Below are 21768 nucleotides of genomic sequence, written 5' to 3' on the forward strand. Positions count from 1 at the left end.
CCAAGAGTCTAGAGCTGGTGTTCTTGATGGATCCCATTCTGTCCAAAGGCACATAAAGTATAGAAATGACTTTGATATAGGGGCTGGCGAGATTTGGATCCGGGCTGTCCTCTCCGTTTTCCGAAGGTAAGATGTCCCTAGGCGCCGAGGAAGATCGAACGATCGGGTTTGCTTGCCCATGATCAACCCAGGAGACTGCACGCAGTTTAGTATCGATTGCACGTTGACAAGCAGTGGCTCGTACAGTTTGAAAAGACGGCACATATAACTCATGCTGAATGCTGTATTTGGCATGCGCGAGGAATTAGGGTGGCTTTTACTTGATGACCATGTCCCGAACTACGCGCACATCTCACCTGCAATGCCGAAAGACATGTGAGCCCTTTGCCACTACACACAGTACTGCGAACAACCACCCTATCAATTCCAATAATTCAATAACTTTCTCTCAGCAGCTGCATTGATCGATAAGCCCTGTCTCTCCGCGACAGTCGATTTGATTACTTAGAATGACTAAAATCAAACACGCCTATACTGTGCGGATTTTGGTGAATCGTTTTCAAAAAAGTTGTGTAGGTCTGCCATATTAGTCAAAAGTGCGGGGAAGAATGCTTAGGTATGACATCATCGACGGATTTTCATATGATGGCCTATCTGCTTGCCGATGTGCATTGAGGATCTTGCGAGGAAAGACTGAAGGTCAAGGTAAGACCTTACCTCAAAGAGAGTCTTTTATTTCACACCGATTTTATTAGTGTGACGTCAGTATATGATATGAACGTATTCGAGGGTGGTATAAAATAGCGCGTTTTCTCCTGGGGTGGCCCTCTATTCTCTCTTCTACATCCACCCCAATCTCGCTCTACTTCAGTAAGAAATTCCAACATGTCTGAGACTATGAAGGCACTCTACTATACCGAGGTACCCCACCCAGTTGGACGACATACCGCAAGCTACTAACATATCATCCCAGCCCACCAAGTTCTCAATCAAAGACGTACCAATCCCTCAGATCGGTGATGGTGACATCTTGCTCAAAGGTACGCCCCTCATTTATTATTGACGCGTTATATCACTGCCTAACGCGGTCATGTTTCGGTAGTCTCTTGCTGTGGTATGTGACGCGTTCAGGGGCTTCCTATGCTTGCGTCATATTGACAATGCACCCCAGGTGTTTGCGGAACCGACCAGCACATTCACGAGGGCGAGTTCATTGCCAAGTTCCCGGTAAGCTCGGTCAATTATTCATGGTCGCAGGCAATTAATATGGCGTACAGCTCATTCCCGGGCACGAGGCAATTGGCACTGTTGTTAAAATGGGTAAGAACGTCGTTGGTTTCTCTGAGGGCGACCGTGTCGTGGCCGATGTCGGCATTACTGTAAGTAACATGCGCCTGGGTATTTTATATGCGTATCTAACAGCTGTATAACAGTGCGGCAACTGCTTCTACTGCCGTAGGGGCGAAACCCTTCTTTGCGAGGACTTTAATGCTCGCGGTGTCACGCAGGATGGAGGTTTCGCCGAATACATTGCCTAGTATGTGCCACTATAGCAGCCTATTTTACGACCACTAATAGGTTCTACAGCAAACAGGAAAAGTGCTACAAGATCCACAATTTGACCGATGAGGAAGCCACTCTACTTGAGCCTGCTGCATGCGCTATTCATGGGCTCGATAAGCTCCGCCCAAAGGTTGGATGCGAGGTCCTGCTTCTTGGTACGTCTCATCGTTTATCCTGCACAAAATATGATACCGATGATGAATTTAGGTGCTGGTCCTACCGGCCTCATTCTATCCCAACTTCTCAAGCAGAACGGCGCAGCCAAAGTTGTCATTGCTGCCAATAAGGGAATGAAAATGGACATTGCTCGCCAACTAGATGCTGCAGACGAATATATTGAGCTCGACCGAAAAATCCTGAGGCCCAATGGGCGAAGCTCAAGGAAGATTATAAGTACGGTTTCGACATTGTGGTATGTAATCTGTTAGTATTTGACACCGCAACAGACTCTTACCGTACACAGGTCGAAGCAACCGGAGTTGAAAAACTTGCAAACGACGCTATCAACTACGTTCGTCGCGGGGGAACTCTGATGATCTACGGTGTCTATGAGAACAAGGCCCTCGTCCACTGGCCGCCTTCTAAAATTTTCGGGGATGAGATCACGGTTAGTTACCTCGATACGTAATAAGTCTACGTACCATCCTAATCTTAAATGCGTCTTCTAGATTATCGGCTCCTTCTCCCAAACCTACTGCTTCCCGCGTGCCGTCCAATATCTTGACAGCGGCAAGATCAAGACGAAGGGAATGGTAACCGACGTTTATAAGCTTGCCGACTTCCAACAAGCCCTTGATAAGATGGCTTCGCGCCAATGCTTGAAGATTGCTATCAAGCCTGAGTGTGCACAGATTATAATGCATGCATAGGGATCCTCTCGGTCTGATGTATCACTGTATGGTTTTGCTATTTGTAGCTGTATTGGGTTCAAGTTTAAAATGAATAGAATATTTGGTTATCGTATTTTACAGACTTTTTGGGTCGACTATTCGACAAGAAAGTAGTAATATTATGCCAACGAGAACGTGAGTTGGAAGGGGGCTGTAATTCCATAATAACAAATCTGCACCACAATCAATGCAACTTAACTTGCTCTTCTAGCCATTCCCATAATTATCGCCCTCGATCTTAATCGAAAGCACTTGAACGGGCAGCACCTACTCTCCCCCAGGGGATAAGATACTATCGGATAATTTCAGCGGAGACGTGAAAAGACAAAATATCAAGCTACCTTCCTTGATATGTTCCTATCATCTTGTAAAGTACCAGCATAGAGGTAGGTCAAAGTGCCCCAAGACGTAGGGTTAAGCGTCTGGCTCTTTGCTGTTGAACGAGGGACTCATACTTGATACCACGAGGTGCTACCTAATGTATTCTACTTGATGCATTGACGACCCGCGCAACACCTCCTAAAATTGTCATGAGCAAAGAGTGTCCGGATGTCGAGACACCGCTCACCTGTGAGCTGGATGTCTGTGTAGTATTATGAGGGTAGATAGCAGTAAAGTTGTGAAGAGATATGGCCCCAAGACATTTGTACCGAATTGTAACTAATACCCATGGTCGTTTTTAAATCGACCGGGGATATCGCCGCACCACTATTCAACCCAATAATCAACAGTCAACATTAGTATTCACACTGGAATGGCATTGTTGCAAATACATGCAACTCTTCTTCCATACTATGCATCGCAATTAACATCATAATCATATAGCGATACGTAAACCAACTTTTTGTATTCTTCGACGGCACGCCTGACGCTGTTCAGATTTGCTAGATCGAGTTCTATGATGCTGGGAGACCTCCCGAGGTTTCTGATTTTAGACTTTCAACTCTCTCTTCCCTTTTTGCGATCTCTTGCTGTCACATACAATTTGGCACCTTTGTTGAGTAGTGCCTAATGAGGATTAAGTTCCTGAACATGGTTGATCAGGAAATGAGATCTCACCTTGCAAAGCTCTAAACCTATCCCTAAATTCACCCATCTCATGTATATAGTTAAATTCCCAAATCTATACGTAGAATATCTGCCCAGTAACCATAACTATTGTCCTGATAAATCTAAGGATCATCAATAACCATCGAGGAGTGTCCGGGAAGGTCCCGACAAATGTGCTGTAAACAATGCGCATATTCACAAGCAAATTAGTGTGGTAGGCGCTTCAAAAACGAACTTGGCGAATTAATTTAAGGAACCAACAGATCGAGGACTTGCATGTCACCGAAGCGACCACGGGGCCATATGGGAGATTGGTGGATATTGTGGACCTAAATCCCTAAAATTAGTAGTAAATTCAGTGACGATCACATCTACCCGCCGGCGCTGCGATAGTAAACGCTTCAGCCACGGCCAGCATTAATAGGTGTCACAAAACTTTACGGGAGAAATAAGGTTACCAGGTTAGTCATGACCAGTGAAAAGCTCGCAGTATATGCGCATGTCTGGACCATCGAGTTCAATCCCTTTCGGAAGAACAATGGATCCCTCCCGTGAATCGTGGGGGTCCTTTAGTTCCTGGCTCTAGAATCACATGGCCAGAAGAGCTTGAATCATCCGACACACCGAACAACGGGGAACCAAAGAGAGTACCTACTAGTATCTAATTTGAATCATTGGGGAAAACCGACTAACCGTATGGATCTGGTTGCAATAAAATTCACAAACTTCGCAGTGATTATCTGCCAAGAACCGCCTAAGCGACCGACTCACTATGATATACCACAGGTTAGGCACCGAAAATGGACCATGCAAGTTGCACACGAGGCGCATTAAATACTTTGATCCTCCTACTTAACTAAATATGGCTATCACTGTCATTTCATCCATTCAACTAGACCGAATCTAGTTTATGTACTCTATTTAGTCTAAGCTTTGTTTGGTCCTGACCTGCCTTGTAGCACTATAGTGCTAAGACAAACCAGATGAGATATTTCCTGTTTAAGCGTTCAAAGAAACTATTGCATCAATGATACTCTCCACGAAACAACTCCAGGTTTGATTACCAAGCCACCTGGTCGAAGCTGAACTCCCTTTTCACGTCAGGATATATCCACAGGCTGAGTGGATTATAATATTCGCCAGCGTGGTTGTTGAGCCGAATATCATTGAGTCAGACAATGGTGGGATTCTTCGCCACGAGATCACATGACCTAGCCTTGGGTCACCGAACCTCAACATGATTGGTTCGGCTTACGAGCAGGCGAGTAGCCGACCGCCAATCCACACTCTGTGTTCAGGACGTTTATCATGGCGGAATATAGCATAACGAATCTAAGCATCGGAGGAATCCCCATTCAAGTTGTTGGATTGAAAGAATTGAAAGCTCCAAATGAGCCGGTGGGAATCTTGTTTCTATTGCATGGACGCCTAGGTAAGTGATGTCCTATAACCCCGAGTCGACCTCACACTATTCTTAGGGAGCTCGAAGCAAAAGTACTTGATGCGCATTGCTACCTCGGTGCTCAGCGAAGCTGCATCACGGCCTAAAGAGCGAGCACGTGAAGTTATCGTCATCATCTTGGATCAGAGAAATCATGGCGTCAGAACGGTCGACCCGTGAGTATAGATCAAACTATACAGAATATAAAGCCGATTTTTTCCCCAAGGGATCGAAACCAAGGATGGAAAGAAACCGGTCAAGTCGCTCTATTACCCGATGGCCAAGTCGACCCTCAATCGCTGGACAATATTTCCCACCTTCACGACATGTACACACTGTACACCGGCACAGTCCATGACGTATCATTCTTGATCACCCACTTGGAACCGCTGCTCTTTCCCCATGACGAACGTACCATCGATAAATGGATGTAAGCCCAATAAACGACTTGCTCATCTTACTTGATTCTACTAAAACTGACATATCTCTCTCTCCCAGGGTGATGGGAATTTCGTTGGGTGGACACGCATCTTGGCACATTGGCACACACGACCTCGCGTATCCCTTGTGGTCCCGGTCATTGGATCACCATCATACTTGACCTTGTTCCAGCATCGAGCAGAGGGCCTCGGCCTTGCACTCGCTCCACCGTACCTTCCAGCCTCGCTCAGACGCGAGATGGAACGCGCGACGCCAAGAGTCGATGCATTTAAAGGCAAAGATGTCCTCGTCATGAGTGGAGCCGACGACATGCTCGTACCGTTTGAAGAGAGCGGGTCTAGAGAGTTTACGCAACGGCTGAAAGATGCGGCGATTTGCAGGACACTCGAGGTGTGGGTCCAACCCGAGACAGGACATACGTGCTCGATTGAGATGATAGATCGCGCCAAAGTAAGTACCGATAAAGTGCGACGTGAACACATACAAGCTCTAAACTTATTCGTTATTTCTAGGATTTCATCTGGACAAACGGGATCCAACGTAAAGATCAAGTAGCAAAGAGTAACCTATGATGCAATCCCATCCAAGACAAATAAATTCTACATGAAATGAACCCAATTCTCTGGACCGTGTATTAAACTTAATAATGACCCATCTCCAAAGGAGGGGACGCTGAAGCCCGATCCGAAGGTCCGCCAGCCGATACATCGGCCACGTTCACAATCCTGTGCGAACCCGAACACGTTTTTCTTTTCCCATCCGTGCTATTCTCGCCCTCTAATAGCGCATACACCGACACCTCCTGACTACATTAACCAGTCCCCCCACCGCCTCGCCCTCCTTGGCTTTTTGAAGGCCTCGCCGGAACCGGAACCCGAGCCTCCTGAGTGCGTAATTAAGAGTATGTGGGCGGTACTGCGCGGTACGGTACGCTGGCCCGTGACAATTCAACTAACCGATGACGCTCATGACAACGTGGCTACCACGAGTTCATCACCCTCCCCTCCCTGCCCCCTGGATCATATAATAGGAGACCGGCTGGGAAGTGGAGTGGACCACGAGGTCTAGACGGGTGAACTCAACAGAGATAAACATATGGATGGGTATTGTTCGTCGATTATGGGTGCTGTACGAGATGGAAGAGAGGATGATGGTATTTGCGCTCGGAGAGACCCCCCCCCAGCTCCTCCCAGCTCCCCATCATCCAGGAACCGAAATAATATATAGTAATAGTGGCTTTGCGTTCTGGGTTTATCTTTACTTTATCCAAGAGATTGACTCTGGATCTGTGGGAGAAGCGCTAGATAGGATAGGATAAATACATTTATGTGACCACCAGGAACGAGTGAAATGTCAGTTTTGTAGTATAGATAGGAAAACGGTTTGCGCCGATACGATCTATCCATCTTGTACTCTATTTCATCTCAGTACCGCCCTTCTTTACGCACCCTTGCCGCCGCCGCCGCCGCCCGCTACAGTACACGCAACAGATTCCTTCTCATGCCGTACACCGTATATCGATCTACCGTATCAAACCTCGAGGCTCCAAGTATTCAAGTGAATCAAGAGGCCTTGGCGAGGGGGAAGGAGGGAGTCTCCGAAATGAAAAGTGATCTACAGGCAGCGATTAGAACCCAGGACTGAATGGAAATAAACTTTACGCTCTCCCGACTCCCTCTCCCCAATAGATTACTTTGAGCTTGGTCTAGTCGTTTGGCTGACGAAATATGACGCTCGAGGACCGGGTAAATTTCTCGTCTTTTTTTAAAAATGACGACCATGATCAATAGTGACGACCTAGGCCTGGGTCCAAAGAGTCAAGTTACCAGATGGATGAGAGAAAGATGGTGGCGCTCTGGGAGCTAGTCTTTTTGCGGGTCGTACGGCCAGAATGAACAAGCACATTACCTGCTGGTCTCTTAAACTCACACTCGCACACAACACAATGAAAACCAAAAACAAATGATATAAATTCTCGCCCCCATCAACTGGAAAACAGAAAAAACCGAATAAACAGGATAAACGAAAGTATATACAAACGAACGCGAACAGACACAGACACACAGAGCGAGCTAGAGAGCATACAGACGACTATACATAATGATAGTTGCTACTCTTGGAGACCCGATTCACAACCCAATCGAAAACAGACACGGTTCTAGGAAACAACCAAGGATGACAGAGACATATTAAGTGAATCTACAGTGCTTTTTCTTGTTGGCAAAAAACAAAGCAAGAAACAGATAGCGAACAGTCCATAACGATAACTCGGTGGTGGGCCGAGGGTATTGTGACACGTCCTGCGAGTCATAGAGGGGGGGATGGGGCGAGCGTAAAATGTCCGATCAAGGGGGAAGAGCCGGCAACAATCGACCGAGTGATAGACTGGGATACGTTGTCGGCCCGGGGAATAGGCGGAGTGGTGGTGGTAGGGGAGTTGGGGAAGGGCACAAATAAAGATAACGTCGTTACTGTATGTATGTTTTGGAATGTAATCTAGCGAACAAAGAGATCACCTCGCGTGCCAAGCGCAAGAGCCTCAATCTTTGTACTGCTCGGCGTAAGTCGTAGTGTCCGTAAATCGTAAAAGTCGTCAAGAACAGGCATCTCGTCGAATCGTACCAAACTGTCGGTTTGAATGAAAATATATGGGGGAACCGACGAGTTTGGATATGAGTGATTGAAATGATAAGGGGTGTGCCGAAAATGATAAGATGGTACGGCGTGATATGTATATAGTTTGAGAGGGGACGCCGGGATGACGGCCGACGTCAGATGTCTTGCGGTATCGTGCAATGGGCCGAGGGATGGGGTAACACGGCGATATGGGCGACGATTGCAAGACGAGGAAAAGACGGAGTGAATGGATATGTTCGAGTATATGATTGTATCGCAGAAAGCAGACGACGAAACAGCAAACGAGGCCGCTAGCAGCCGTAGTTTGGGCACCCCAAGTGTCGACGGGCCGAGTCCCGTGGGCGTGATCAACTACTTGGGGGGAGTATTAGGGAATGCATATGACCGACCGATGGAAGACGAGGCGTGTGTGCAGGATTGATAGGCATAGATGTCCTGTCCACTTTTGGGGTGGAGTCGCAGGGTATGGACGGGGAGGGTGCGACCGAGGGAAAAAAATACGCATAGGGAGAACGAAAAGAGAGTCGAAGAACAAAGGCAGGAGGGATACAAAACCGAGCGCAAGAGACTAGACCGAAAAAAGGACCTAGTTTGCAGAGATGAGCTCGGTGACTATGCGGGCAACGACGTTGACGGCAGCCAGGACCGCAGGGCGATGGGATTCGGCCACATGGGGAAGGACCTTTTGGGCGAATTTCTGCATAGAAGGTTAGAAGCGAATTTGAAATGAAAAAGTGCCAATAGCTTACGTCGGGGTGCCAAATGAGAATAGCAGCACGGAGGCGAACCTTTGGGCTCTTGTCCCGAGAATGGTGGGGCGAGAGCAAAAAGGCAGCAATGTTCGCATTGGTGAGGTCATGGAAAGAATTGGCCTGGCCAAGGACGGGCCAGGGGATATCGTAGAATGTGAGATTCTTGCCCTTGGGCTTGGAGTCCTGTGGGAAAGTGAGAACGGGTGTGTCCACGTCATAGAAAACACTTACCATGAGGGCGGCGCAGGCCTTTTCATAGGTGGACCAAGCGACGGCTATGGAAGAAGGGGAGTTGGCATTGCGGGCTCGGTCCTTGTCGACCCGTTCACGAGCCTCAACGGCCTCGCGGGCACGGCCTTCGCTCTTTGCACGCTCACGCTCGGGACGCTGTTCACGATCGGAACCACGGTCATCCTTGCGGCGGCCGTCACGGCTCTTGTCACGGAAAAAGTTGTACCATTTCTTGTCGCCCGAGGGAGCGGCGGGGTTGTGAGTCTGAGAGCGACCTCGCTCGTGACCACGCTCTTGGCTGCGGGCATGCTTCTCGCGCTCCCTCTCGGCCTGGGCCTGTGCAGCCTGTCGCAGCTTGTCGTCTGTACGGCGGCGGTTCTCGTCGTACTTGCGCTGCTCCTCTTCCTGCTTGCGGGCAGCCTCGCGGCCAATCGCTGGGTCTCTTCGAACCAGGACTGTGCCTGGGCCTTGCGCTGGCGCTCCTCCATGCGCTTGAGTGTCGCATCCCTCTCCGCAATCAACCGAGCCTGGCGGGCCTGAGCATCGGCATATTGTTGCTGCTGCTGAACCCGAGCTGAAGCATAGCGCTCGTCTTCGCGCTTGGCTGCGCGGTAGGCATCGGCAGTGGGGAGCTGGGTGCGGGAGGTCGAGTTCTTGCGCGAGTGGGAGTATGGCTCGGAGGAGGTCGGCAGGGTGTTGGAGCGGTGGGTCGGGGGAGGGACCGACGAGGATGCGCTGCGTGGGTTCGGAATCGAAGACGATGTGCGGGGAGCCGGTCGGGAAGACGAAGACTGGCTCGCAGGCGCAGAGGGCAGGCGGGTGTGGATGATTAGACGCCTGGCGGTAGTGGTAGGACGAGGACGGGTGGGACTTGGTAGGAGTAGTCGTGGGAGTAGCAGCCGCATAGGTGTAATGGGCCTTGGAGCTCGAGGGCGGGTAGTTGGTTGAGATCGGGGTCGGATACGAGTTGAAGCGCGGGCGGCTATCTACGACGTGGGCCATGGTGTGCTGCGACGTGGGCTCAGAATGGAAAGAGCTCGGGCGGCGTCGTTGGGGTATGCAACCAGCTCTCGTCAGCGAGGGACAATCGGAGGCTGGTCCGGTCCATTCCCTCCCCTCTTTATAAATTTCCCTTCCCCCCCGGATTTGCTTCCGGTCGATGCCATCAGCCCTTGAGAATCCGGTGGCTTGGACATCAACCAGCTGAGACGCTACGGTAAATCGAACACTAAATCTAATTCATTCCAGTGGCCATCCCCACTTGACGAGTCATTCCTGCACAATGCACTGCTGTTCATTGTTGCTCACCCGTACTTTCTCCTCGCATCTGGCCCACTCGCTTTTGTGTTCCAGTTCATTCTAGGTCCTCCTCAACCATACTCCCAGTTTCTCCCATCCCCCGCTCTCATCCCACACCGCTTTTCAATCCCGGTCCCGCCGTACTCGTTAGCTTTTTTCCCCGCACACTTTCTCACTTTCTCCCTAAGCCCGGTCATTCCTCGCATCACTCACTGCGCCGTGTTACGTCACGCTCCACACGAACCTTAATCCCGGTCCAATTACCATGTGATACCTTGTTCCAGTCCAAACAGTTCCCGCCCACCTCATTTCATCTCAGTACACGCCTCACTGCTCGACTCCACCCTACATGCGGACAACCACTGCTCTTTGGCCCCTATTCACTCGTATCGCCTGCGCTAGGGGCAACCATTTTACTTGTCCCCTTTGCCCAGAGCGATCGACATTGACAGGGACACTTCATAATATCGCTATATGCACGCCCTGTTGCCTCGTGTTGCTTCCTACTCGTATCACCTCTCAGGCTCCTGAAAATTCCCATAAATCTTATGAACCAAGGGTGGCGTAAGGTGGGAACAAGTAGCAGGTTTCCTATATTACATTGCCACCCTTGCACACCAATCTCCATACATTACTGTATCACCACGATGCACAGGGCGTTTGCTACATTCCAAGACCTCGAAAGATGAGCGTCTCTCGTTTTGCCTATCGATTTTCCCGCTGGTTGCTCTCGGCTAGTATATGCATACCCCCCAAAACTCGACCTATCACTCGCTTTACCGGACCCAGACGCAGCCACCCCCACCCAGCAGACGTAAATCTGACCTACATTCATCTCGAGGCATAAGCTCTTCTCGCCCATACGTCAACACTTTCTACGCTGTTCGATACCCATTCCCTCCTCGCTCCTCTCATTTTCATAATATTTCTCGTACAGCTCCACTACAGCCAGGCAAGTTTTGATTTACCTACATCTATGACGCTCGACGGCAACGAATAGTACAAATTAAATCCTCATTTTTACCCATTTCTTCTCTCGGCCTCGTGGACCTCTCTGTCGATCGCGTGTTGTCCCTGGATGGTCCTGCTGAGAAGTATCCACGTTTACGGTCATAGATGTCGTCCCGCCGGATTCATCTCCACCCACCTATCTCGATCCCGCTCGCGACTTTGACCAATATGACCACTCAATTTCGGCGGTGGCGCGTCTGGGATGGCGCACACATGACCTGCGGAGCTCGTTCCCGCTTGCATGTTATATACAACTCTTGGTGGGTTGATTTCCGCTTGTTCAAGCCTCGAGAGCCGGCTTTTTTTTTTTTTTGTTCCAGCTTCGAATCAGACACGGTTTACCCCACATTTATGTACCCTCCCGATCGACCTCATCTCGGGGGTTAGGGCGTGTGAGCTGGCTGGGCTGACTGACCGGTGAACCGAATAAACTGTACAGTTCCACCCGCCCGCGCCCGAACCGGACGGAAGACCCTATCCCGACGGACAGTCTGTCAAAAGAGGTATAGAACAGAGTCTTGCAAAAAATTTGGCTAGGTGTCGTGCGATCAATAAATGGTACGGGGTAATTTGCGGAGATTAACACCCTAGGGGCTGGGATCACAACAAAGGTTCCACGTGTTTCGACGCCGCCGCCCCCGCGTTCATCAGGCACTTTGTGTCCGAGCACTATGTGGGATATAGACCATTGGTCGCTTACCACCCCATCTCATTCGGTCGCTTATTTGCCGCCTTGCTAGGTCGTTCGGGTCGCCCAGATCATTTGTCATGATGTTCCCTCCCCCCACCATCAAAGTCCTAGCGCGGAAAACGAAACACGTGTAACAGCCTACGAGGCCCCCCGGATTTGGAAATGTCGGTTGTTGTGAGGTGAATTTGCCCCCGACCCACGGGATTTTCTGTACCCTCAAACGACGATTGAGTATCTCCTTCTCTCCTTCTCTCCCTCCCCCCTGTTCAGTCGGGTTTCCTTTGCCCGGTATATCCGGTATAGCCCTGTACATCACTCATAGCGAGCACTAACTCGGAATAAAGTTCATTGTTGCCCATGTATACAATAAACTTGGACCGGTTCCGCATAAATGAGAAGACAGTTTTGCAACGCCACAGAAAATGGACGTTCTGTATAGAATGTCTTGAGAGAGATGAAACATGAAGCGTTTGACATCGAGTCATTTTTCGGTCGTTGGTCGTTCGGGGGCAGACGGGTGCCGGTTAGCGGAGCGGAGGGCCGAGGCCGAGGCACTGTCGTGGCTATTGTGTTTTCAGCCACTTGGCTTTTCCCCCTTCGCCCCCTCCACTCCAATCTCCGCGGTGCGGACAGGTATACGCGCGTATGAACTTCCGCAGTCGAACCTACGCGCGATGAATCGACTCGTCTAGCTTCTGATGACTAGCCAAATGACTGGGGTCTACTAGAATCTACGAAGCTTGCGTATGTGTCGAGCGGGAAGGGGGGGGGAGGGAGTCGTTCGGCAATGCTTTGTCATTCCGGACTGCGAGGGTGATCAACCGGGCTCGTGATTTATTTGGGTGTGACATGTGTGACACATCACGTGAATGATCGGCGGGGTTTATTTGGGCTCTCATCGGGTCTTGGTCCTCGGACCAAATGAATTTCGGACCTTGATCCGTATTACGCTTGGACATTTTCTTTTTTGTATTGGCTAGCGTAGATCATTGTCATTGAAACTTGCGTCGGATCTTGCTGCGTGCGTGTGTGCATGGGAGGGAGAAAGGAACCAAGATGCTCCGCAAATGCAATACTGTAAAGTGTATTGTACGCTGCTTGTCCTCGCTGATATTATTTCCTGAACTTCGTTTATTACATTGATGTTCCTGGACAATAAAGCGTAACTTTTGGTTCTAAATATGGATATTGTTTACGCTGGGAGAGGGGGGGGAGAATTGGGGTTACGTGAATTTGCTTCGGGAAGCAATGGTGTTCGACTATGCCAGCGCACTCTGCTCCAGCACTGGCGTAGTCCAAGCACGCCAGACAAACCAAACGGGACATTAGGGAGAATGATCCCGGTTCGGAGATAACGTTAAATCACTGGTCCCTATCCACGAACTCATTTACCGCATCTAGATGACCGTAACATCTCGGTCTAGTTCAACTCACACACTAAGCTTGACCTTTCTTCTCTCGTATGGGATCACACATACACACACCCACGTAAAGGATCGTAAGCCTAAACGAGCACAGTGAAAATGAATTGGAAAGAAATAGGAGTCGACGAAAGCTTACAACTTTTCGGCTAGCTCGCTGCACGTTGAATACGCATGCTTAGACTCTTGTAAAGTCGAGCCGTGGGAAGCCCAAGAGCTAGCCGATCCGAGCTCTGGAACCTCGAGTGATTGCAGGGTTTCCCTATATATCAGCTGAGATGGAGCAGAACTCGAATGGACACATGCTATTACTATATACGTCTCAAGCATTGCTTTTTATTCTTTTTCTCTTTCTTCGTCGCGCGGAGTTGTCGTCACTTGAGTTTAGGGGTGTATGCGTGGAGATAAATTTTCAGACACGAGAAAAGCGGGTCGGGTGGGTTGGGTTTATTTTAGTCATTTCAGTGATTATGTCGGAGCTACATGTCGCGGGAAGACTACTCTCGATCCTTACCATGTCTATACGTGTATCTTTTCCCTGGGTAAACCGGACCGGCGGCCCCCTTCTCCCCCACGCAAAGTGTCCCACCTTTCAATCAAATCACAAGATGAAGAGGCTGAACTGAACCAAGTGTTCTAAACCTGGATATATTGGCTTGGACTTGCTTATATTATACCACCGTCTTGATTGCTTGCCCTGCATCGAAGTGATTGGCGCGACCTATCATACCAAGTAGCTACACTGTAAAAGGTATTCTGTGTACTAAGAATATGTACGAACACATCATTTATGCATCGGCTCAACACGTGTTGTTTTGCACATTGCAGCAGGTATTGCATGCCATGCTTGTCGATCAATGCGGAGCGCGAAGCGCTTCTTATTTGATGATGCTAGTGGTTTTTTTGCGTTTGGGATCGGCCATGAGGTACGCGTAAATGCTTAGCATTCATGAGGGGCCACTTGTTTCGTTGCGCTCGCCTGGGCGTAGTAGTTTGACGTACGAGTTGTGGTGTATCGAGTTTTTCTTTTTTTATCGTATTCTGAATGGTGTGCCAGGGATTAGCTCGAGTTTCTTATGGGGGTGTTTGGCTGACATATGACACAATCTCATCCACAGGTTAGCATGTGGAATATACAGGTGATTTTTCAATAATTGTATTGAAATAAAGTCTTTTAGCTTGACAGTTTCAGCCGCGCCAACAGCATTTATTGGATTTCGTCTTGGAATACACACATACACGTCACATATATCCTACCTGGATGGCATTATCAAGTCATCCAAAGTATCTGATTGTATCGAGCGAGACGCGCGGGGAGATAGATATGCAGTTGAACTAAGCGCTAGTCTTGTGTAAGCTTCCCTGGAAAAGGCAAGATAGAACGATCCGATGACGCGTTGCACCGCCTCACTCTTAGCCTTGGATTCGCACGACGCCGAGGACTCGTCCCGCAGCTGGTAACAACCTGTGCATTGCCGTCCGCAGACATCATAACACTATATATACTAGTAGGCTCCACTTATTGGCGGTTCTGACCTTGTTCTTACCCCCTTTCCCCAGACAGACAGTGATCTCTCTATCCAAGGATGCAGGCACTCAAGTTGCAACGAAAGTATCCGCAAGTGAAGCAGGAGGAGATGTTTGATCTCATAAGTAAATTCAAGTACGCCGGAAGTGATATGGTTATCGTTTAGTTTCTTACGTGGTGTATTAGTGCCTTGGATGTCGAAGGTACTGGCGCCATTACCAAGGCCGACGCGATTTCCGCACTTCAGAGTTCTGGAGAGGGAAGCTATGACCAAGTCCGTGAAGTTCTCAAGGGTGTCAGTGTCGACGCTTCCGGAAAGGTCGAGTTGGAAGATTGGGTCGAGGCAAGTACCGTGTTATTATAGGAGGTGGACAAGGGCTAGAAATAATGTGCGGGCATAGTTGGTAACCAAGTTGCGAACAACACGTGCGGCAAGTATTCTTCCAACAAAGGCCGGAAAAGTCACGGTTCAAGGCTCCAACGCGAACGTTAGCCACACGATCAACGAGGATGAGCGAAGTGAATTCACCATCCATATCAACGGTGTAAGGACAAGCTTATTTGACGTCATGGATACTAAATTCATATTTGAGATTAGGTTCTTGCTGGTGACCCAGATGTGGGGTCTCGTCTACCCATCCCGACGGATAACATGCAGCTCTTTGACGAATGCCGAGGTATGTGTCATTGGCTCTAAACGTCACCTTACGTTGCTGAAATCCGCCACCCCAACTCAGATGGCTTGATTCTGTGTAAACTTATTAACGATTCCGTCCCTGAGACCATCGATACTCGTGTCCTGAACGTACCAAAGACCAAGAAAGGATTAAACGCATTCCAAATCACCGAAAATAACAATATCGTCATTACTTCTGCCAAGGTGAGTGTTTCAGAGCGTAGTTTCAGAAGCAGTTGCTTCAACAACTGTTCCCATAGGCTATCGGATGCTCCGTCGTAAACATTGGTTCGTCAGATATCGCAGAAGGTCGGGAGCACTTGATCCTTGGTCTGATCTGGCAAGTCATTCGTCGCGGTTTGCTCAGTAAGATCGATTTGAAGAACCACCCAGAGCTCTACCGGTATGTTCCTGTAGTCCATCACAGTCAGACTTTTACTAATTTGTGCATGCCCAAAGTCTCCTCGAAGAAGGCGAAACTGTGGAAGATCTTCTCAAATTGCCACCCGACCAACTGCTCCTCCGTTGGTTCAACTATCATCTCAGGGCCGCAGGTCACAAGCGAAAGTGAGTATTTTCCTACTAGCGATCCTATTCCTTCTACTTATTAACGGTCTTTCAGAGTAAACAACTTCAGCCGCGATGTCGCAGATGGCGAGAATTACACGATTTTGCTCAACCAATTGAAACCCAACGAATGCTCTCGTGCGCCACTCCAAGAACGAGATTTGTTGAAGCGCGCAGAGCTAGTCAGTTATGCAATTGTATATTTTGTCTTTTTGGTCTAACATTATCAACACTAGGTTCTTCAAAACGCTGACAAGATTGGCTGCCGAAAGTATCTATCAGCACAAGCTATGGTTGCTGGAAATCCTAAGCTGAACTTGGCTTTTACCGCGCATTTGTTCAACACCCATCCAGGACTCGCGCCTCTGGAAGAGCCGGTACGTGGGTTTATTATCAATCTGTGGAATTATCTCACTAAAGAATCTAACTCAGATGCCTACCGAGGCAGTTGAGGACTTTGATGCTGAAGGCGAACGTGAGGCACGAGTGTTCACGTTATGGCTCAACTCCTTGAACGTGGAGCCTAGTGTTTACAGCCTGTTCAACGACCTCAAGGTACGCATACATATTCTCTGTTATTAGTATCTGGATTCAAACTTCTACAAGGATGGGGTTGTTATACTACAAGCATTCGACAAAGTCAGCCCCGGTTCTGTTGTTTGGCGCCGAGTGTCGAAACCGAAGCCAGTCCCCACGTCCCCAGTTCAACAGTCTTTCGTTGTTGGCGGAGATGAGGAAGATGAAGGTCCGGTCCCACATGCTGGGTTGTCCCGCTTCAAGGCAGTCGAGAACAACAATTACGCTGTAGAATTAGCTAAATCCAACGGAATGCACATCGTGGGGATTCAGGGCTCGGATATTGTTGACGGGACCAAGACACTAGTGTTGGGGTTGGTGTGGCAATTAATGAGGTGTGTTCTCATATAAATTTCTAAAGCATATAACCTCACTGTGACATTAGGTTGAGCATTTATAAGACCCTTTCTTCCCTCACCAAGTCTGGTCGCCCGCCCACTGACAGGATATTCTGAGTTGGGCTAATAATACCGTACGCTCCCGAAGTGGCGCGACTCCAAATAGTCCCCCGCTGCGCTCGTTTAAGGTATGCTAAATTATGGATTTTAGCCACATGGTTGCGTTGGTTGATTGTTTCATAGGATCCCGCCTTATCATCTGCCGTATTTTTCCTTGACTTGCTGGATGCCTTGAGGCCTGGGATCGTAGACTATTCTCTGGTTTATAATCCTGCACGAAGTGACGAGGAGAAGAAACAGAACGGTTAGTTTTATAACTGGAACATTGGTAGCATCGAGCTGACGAGGTGTCGTAGCTAAACTCGCTATCTCGATCGCGCGCAAGATGAATGCGCTAATTTTCTTGGTTCCTGAAGATATAGTTGACATTCGACCTCGTTTGGTGAGTTAAGACCAATAAATCATTGAATTTTATCGACTAACTCCCGTGATTTAGATCTTGACGTTTGTGGGCAGCTTGATGTCGTTGACACTAAGTAGATTATAACACGAAGCATTCATGAAAAAGGCTGGAACTGTACAGAATACTGATATAATTGATTCGTTTCAAATTTAAATTGTCCCATGATACCCAATCAAGAACATGGCTGAGCTTTGGTGGCAATTCAAGGTGATTCAGCTTATAGACACTGGTCGTTTCCCCCCTCCGGCTTTCCTCCAGATGGCCACTCCTGCTCAATCTTCCTTGCAAGTTCTGTTACCTCTTTTCCAACAGCACCTCCTTCCTCACTGTGTCCAAACCCGATCAGCAACTCTTGTCGTGCCTGCATAAGTGTATGGTGTGCCAATCGAAGACGTTCAAATCCTTTCGGTATACCCATTTCGTCACCAGCAACCCAAGTTAGGTTGGCCTTGGGGTCGAGTTGGGCGGGGTGGGTTCGGGAGGCTCCTGTCCTTCAGGATAATATCATCTACAGCTAGCAGTTTGCCGAGTTCTGCATATGTTACTGCTCGAACGGGATGTCCGGCTGGAAGGACCGCAGATATCCCAGCGGCGACACGCGCTGCCGCACGAATAGCTTCGTCAAGGATAGATCGATCGAGATCGAGGCGAGAGATGAGGAGTGAAAGATGCAGTCGCGACAATGCTAGTAATGGGTGTGCGCTCGGGTGGAAAAACCGAGAAACCATAGGTATAAGATTGGACGTGTACTTGAACGCTCGTTCGGGGTCTAGCAAACCAGCGCACAGGGTGAGGCTTTGGTGGTATGTCAGTCCTGGACCCCGGAAATAACTAACCAGAGAATTGAAGTTCCTCCGCCCTTTCGAGCCCTTCTTCTCCGAGCCGGATTGCATCTGCGATCGCCGGGGGTTCGATAGTACACGATATTGCACTGTAGACATTGAACCTCTGTTTTCTTCAATTTGGAATCATCTAGTCCTAATGGTAGAGATTAGCTTTGGTGACTGGCCCAGTTGTGATTGCATACTAGGCATTGGCAGGAAGCCCTCGCACGATTTTGACGCACATCGGAGTGCTCGGCGGCTGTCGACGTACGGGGTCTTGACGAGGGATGTCGTTTCACAGTTAGGGCAATGGCACTTGAAGAAATAACGCTCTTGAAGAATTTCTGTCTGTGTTCCATGGCAACGTTAAATCGACATAACTAGTAGTGAGCTAAGGGGCGTTGTCAGCAAACTTCCCAAGCGTATGAGGTATCTGCACCTCTTCACCCGGGGGATTTTTCCTATGGCTATGATAAGCATTTCATTTGGTACTTTTTTGGTCTCGGAGGCTTTGGGGAAAACAACCACACAGTTGGGCACACATGAGTGATTTATCAATGCTGCGACAGGAGAAAGCGCGACACCAATCGGTGTCAACGAAGGGGTAGAGAGGGTGTGCGCATTTGCTGAAAACTAGATGACCTCTAATGTTAGTATTTCAGTATGCTCGGGTCGAGAGAATACAGAGGGCACCCACCTTCGATAATAGATCCACGATATCTTTTGCCGAACCCAGCCTCAATTCCAATAATTTATTGGTATCGGGAGCTCCGTGGGAGACATAAGACGACAATGCGTGTCCAAGTCTGGTATAAGAGATGGTTTGAAGGGATGAAGGCTCAAGTTTGTCCCTATCTGTTAATCATGTTTAAATCGATTAAAAGTGAAGTTGTGGGCGGAGCCACTCACGGGATTCTAAAAGCTCAAATTCCTTGCGCTGCCGCCGATCGACCATTTAGCCAACGAATAAGGAGTTATCACGTAGCTTACCTTGACACTATTCGACTTCTCACGAGAGTGAAGCCATACTAAACGCCCCAGTGCCGACAGTTTCCGAAGGCACGAATACGGTTTCCGAAGGCACGAATACGGTACCCACAGTGCCCTCACTACTCCCTTCGTCAGACTCTGAGGTAGTTCCTCGTTTCTCTGCATGTGCTACAAGAGCAGGGCATTCAAACTTGTGCAAAGGCCAGTCAGATTTTTGGCATGCCTGATTTAATGAATAAACGAAGACCGGTTGGTTATACATGTTATTGAATAATGATATTGGATAACAGACCTGATCACAATAGCATACAATTTTGCATCGCTGACATCTTAGTAAAGGTTTATTGGATTTTTGTTCTTCGTGACAACCGGAACAGTGGCTCGTCAGGTATTGCGTACTGAGAGCAGTTACATGAGGAACGAGCCGTAACATAGTTGCACCTGTTCCATTTTTACATTATCTGTTGGTCGAGCTAATAGGCAGCCATACCAGGTCTTGGAATAAATTGGTCAGGAAGAGAGGGTCTAGTCCAAATCCCTCGTCCATTATGGCCTACCCGCATCTCACATGGAGGACATCGGGAAAGATCTGAGTAACATCCCTCGGGCGGTGTGTACGGTTCAGTTGCTTTATATGCGTCTAAGCTACCACCGGGTTGCCAACCGGCCTGCTGCATCCCCATTTCTCCAGGCTGCTCCCGTAGAAAACATGGTTAGCTATAGATTGAAGAATCGAGCGAAGACAGAAGATTTGTCATGTGACCATAGCTCATTGAAGATTGGTGCTTGATAGCCCAACGTTGTCTAGCCATGGCTCTTCACGAAAATACGCGCGGGGCAAATGCGCCACTGAAGGTCTTAAGTTTGAGAAATAGCATGGGCTAAAGGTAGAATTAGTCATCCAGACAATCGATATGTCCGGGTTACTTATTGTTATACATCTACAAGCTATTTCATGAATAGAACCGAATCCGCAGCTGCAGGGGCGTTTGGTTGACCTGCCAGCAGTACTTGTCGCCAACTTGCTTTACTTCCTGTCGGTAGAACACTCTCTCGGCGAAGTGGACCCTGATCTTAATTTATTCATAGCATCAAACATATGATAGCTCGGAAGAATTAAGGAGCCTCGACGCCTATCGTTGCTCAACAAGCTGACTGATAAACTCAGCTTCTTATAGGCATATCTACGGAATTTATTGGCTACGTGGATAAGAAGTTAGGGATTGTTGAAATAAGTGTGATAACCATAGTACTAATTTGATCCAGCCTACGAATGGTTCCCAGGTTAGAACCTGGGGACTGCATATACTGCTGCGGAATATGCAGGTCAATTTGCTTCGATAAAATGACGCAAGAAAGCTGATTGTTATACAATCCTCTATATATATGGGTCGTAACTCGACCGAAAACTCAACAAGCTATTTTCTTCGTCTTTTCTTAACTCGAGTACCTATCCCGTCTTTTAAACAAATCTTTCTTTCTATCATGAAGACTGCCGCAGTTATCGTTGCTCTTCTCGGAATGGCAGTCGCCGTACCCGTAAGCAAATATATGGCGATTTTGGCTATATTTTACTAACTTTGAACAGCTCTCTGGTACCCCAGTGGCCACTCTGACAACCGCCCGACTGATCTTCCCACTGGCCGCCCCACCGGAGTTCGTCCTACTGGAGCTCGCCCTACCGGAACTGGTGCGCCAGGACAACACGGTCATGAAGGCGAACATCCTCCATTCCCCGCCTTTACCGATGGACACCATTCCTTCACCGGAGTTCGCCCCTCGTTCACGGAGTTCGTCCCTCGTTCACGGGCGCTCCCCACTCGGGCGGCTCGCGCCCCACAGATCTCCCGTTCCCTTCGTTGGAAGCTAGGCAGCTCTCATCCCTCCCACCTCTTCCTACCGGCTCATTTAGCGACCGCCCCGAACATACCGGACGTCCCGAGCACACTGGCCGCCCCGAGCATACCGGTCGCCCTGAACACACTGGTCGTCCCGAACACACTGGCCCCGCACTCGTTCAGCGGCAGGCCCCCTCGCCCAACTGGTTCAATTATTCGTGGCGATGAGCGCCCGGGAGGATGGCCCAGGCCCAGCGGATTCTCTCACTCTTTCAGCGGCGTCCGCCCTTCATTCACCCGCTCCCACCCAGCTCCGTCCCAGTCTGCATAAGTAGCTGCGTACCTATTCTACCAAGATGGGCTTATTTAGCTTCTTCTTAGAGCAACTGGAGTGCTAAATGTGCTGCAACTTGGTTCCGTGTTTGTTATATGATGGGTTGTTGATCTGTATGTATGCGCAAGTGTCCAGAACGAGCATCAA

The 21768-nt window shown here is 48.9% G+C and overlaps 6 protein-coding genes across 6 annotated transcripts; 4 read left to right on the forward strand and 2 right to left on the reverse strand.

Moving 5' to 3' along the window:
* Positions 1 to 897: 897 nt before the first annotated feature.
* RhiXN_08366 (alcohol dehydrogenase) lies at positions 898 to 2432 on the forward strand (the record flags this gene model as incomplete). Its single annotated transcript, XM_043328182.1, has 10 exons — positions 898 to 921; positions 974 to 1040; positions 1103 to 1114; positions 1172 to 1227; positions 1278 to 1379; positions 1434 to 1537; positions 1588 to 1718; positions 1771 to 1956; positions 2010 to 2170; positions 2232 to 2432. The coding sequence occupies 10 exons, from the start codon at positions 898 to 900 to the stop codon at positions 2430 to 2432; spliced, it is 1044 nt and encodes a 347-aa protein (XP_043183567.1).
* Positions 2433 to 5368: 2936 nt separating this feature from the next.
* On the forward strand, positions 5369 to 6453 carry RhiXN_08367 (alpha/beta hydrolase family protein; the record flags this gene model as incomplete). Its single annotated transcript, XM_043328183.1, has 4 exons — positions 5369 to 5374; positions 5443 to 5835; positions 5898 to 5925; positions 6170 to 6453. 4 exons carry the CDS (start codon positions 5369 to 5371, stop codon positions 6451 to 6453), a joined length of 711 nt encoding a protein of 236 aa, XP_043183568.1.
* Positions 6454 to 8608: 2155 nt separating this feature from the next.
* Positions 8609 to 10007, reverse strand: RhiXN_08368 (uncharacterized protein; the record flags this gene model as incomplete). The annotated part of the gene is made up of 3 exons (XM_043328184.1): positions 8609 to 8719; positions 8772 to 8957; positions 9006 to 10007. 3 exons carry the CDS (start codon positions 10005 to 10007, stop codon positions 8609 to 8611), a joined length of 1299 nt encoding a protein of 432 aa, XP_043183569.1.
* Positions 10008 to 15013: 5006 nt separating this feature from the next.
* On the forward strand, positions 15014 to 17712 carry RhiXN_08369 (Calponin homology (CH) domain; the record flags this gene model as incomplete). The annotated part of the gene is made up of 16 exons (XM_043328185.1): positions 15014 to 15090; positions 15142 to 15292; positions 15357 to 15500; positions 15554 to 15632; positions 15693 to 15835; positions 15892 to 16034; positions 16091 to 16198; positions 16254 to 16380; positions 16435 to 16575; positions 16631 to 16753; positions 16805 to 17109; positions 17160 to 17195; positions 17261 to 17300; positions 17356 to 17476; positions 17529 to 17614; positions 17689 to 17712. The coding sequence occupies 16 exons, from the start codon at positions 15014 to 15016 to the stop codon at positions 17710 to 17712; spliced, it is 1848 nt and encodes a 615-aa protein (XP_043183570.1).
* A 345-nt stretch (positions 17713 to 18057) lies between these two features.
* On the reverse strand, positions 18058 to 19996 carry RhiXN_08370 (SET and MYND domain protein; the record flags this gene model as incomplete). Its single annotated transcript, XM_043328186.1, has 9 exons — positions 18058 to 18430; positions 18472 to 18613; positions 18663 to 18807; positions 18907 to 19092; positions 19157 to 19314; positions 19369 to 19396; positions 19450 to 19464; positions 19508 to 19639; positions 19940 to 19996. The coding sequence occupies 9 exons, from the start codon at positions 19994 to 19996 to the stop codon at positions 18058 to 18060; spliced, it is 1236 nt and encodes a 411-aa protein (XP_043183571.1).
* A 938-nt stretch (positions 19997 to 20934) lies between these two features.
* Positions 20935 to 21515, forward strand: RhiXN_08371 (uncharacterized protein; the record flags this gene model as incomplete). The annotated part of the gene is made up of 3 exons (XM_043328187.1): positions 20935 to 20988; positions 21038 to 21239; positions 21292 to 21515. 3 exons carry the CDS (start codon positions 20935 to 20937, stop codon positions 21513 to 21515), a joined length of 480 nt encoding a protein of 159 aa, XP_043183572.1.
* Between the last annotated feature and the right edge of the window lie 253 nt (positions 21516 to 21768).

This window comes from Rhizoctonia solani, chromosome 10 (genome assembly GCF_016906535.1).
Source record: "Rhizoctonia solani chromosome 10, complete sequence".
Taxonomy (NCBI): Eukaryota; Fungi; Basidiomycota; class Agaricomycetes; order Cantharellales; family Ceratobasidiaceae; genus Rhizoctonia; species Rhizoctonia solani.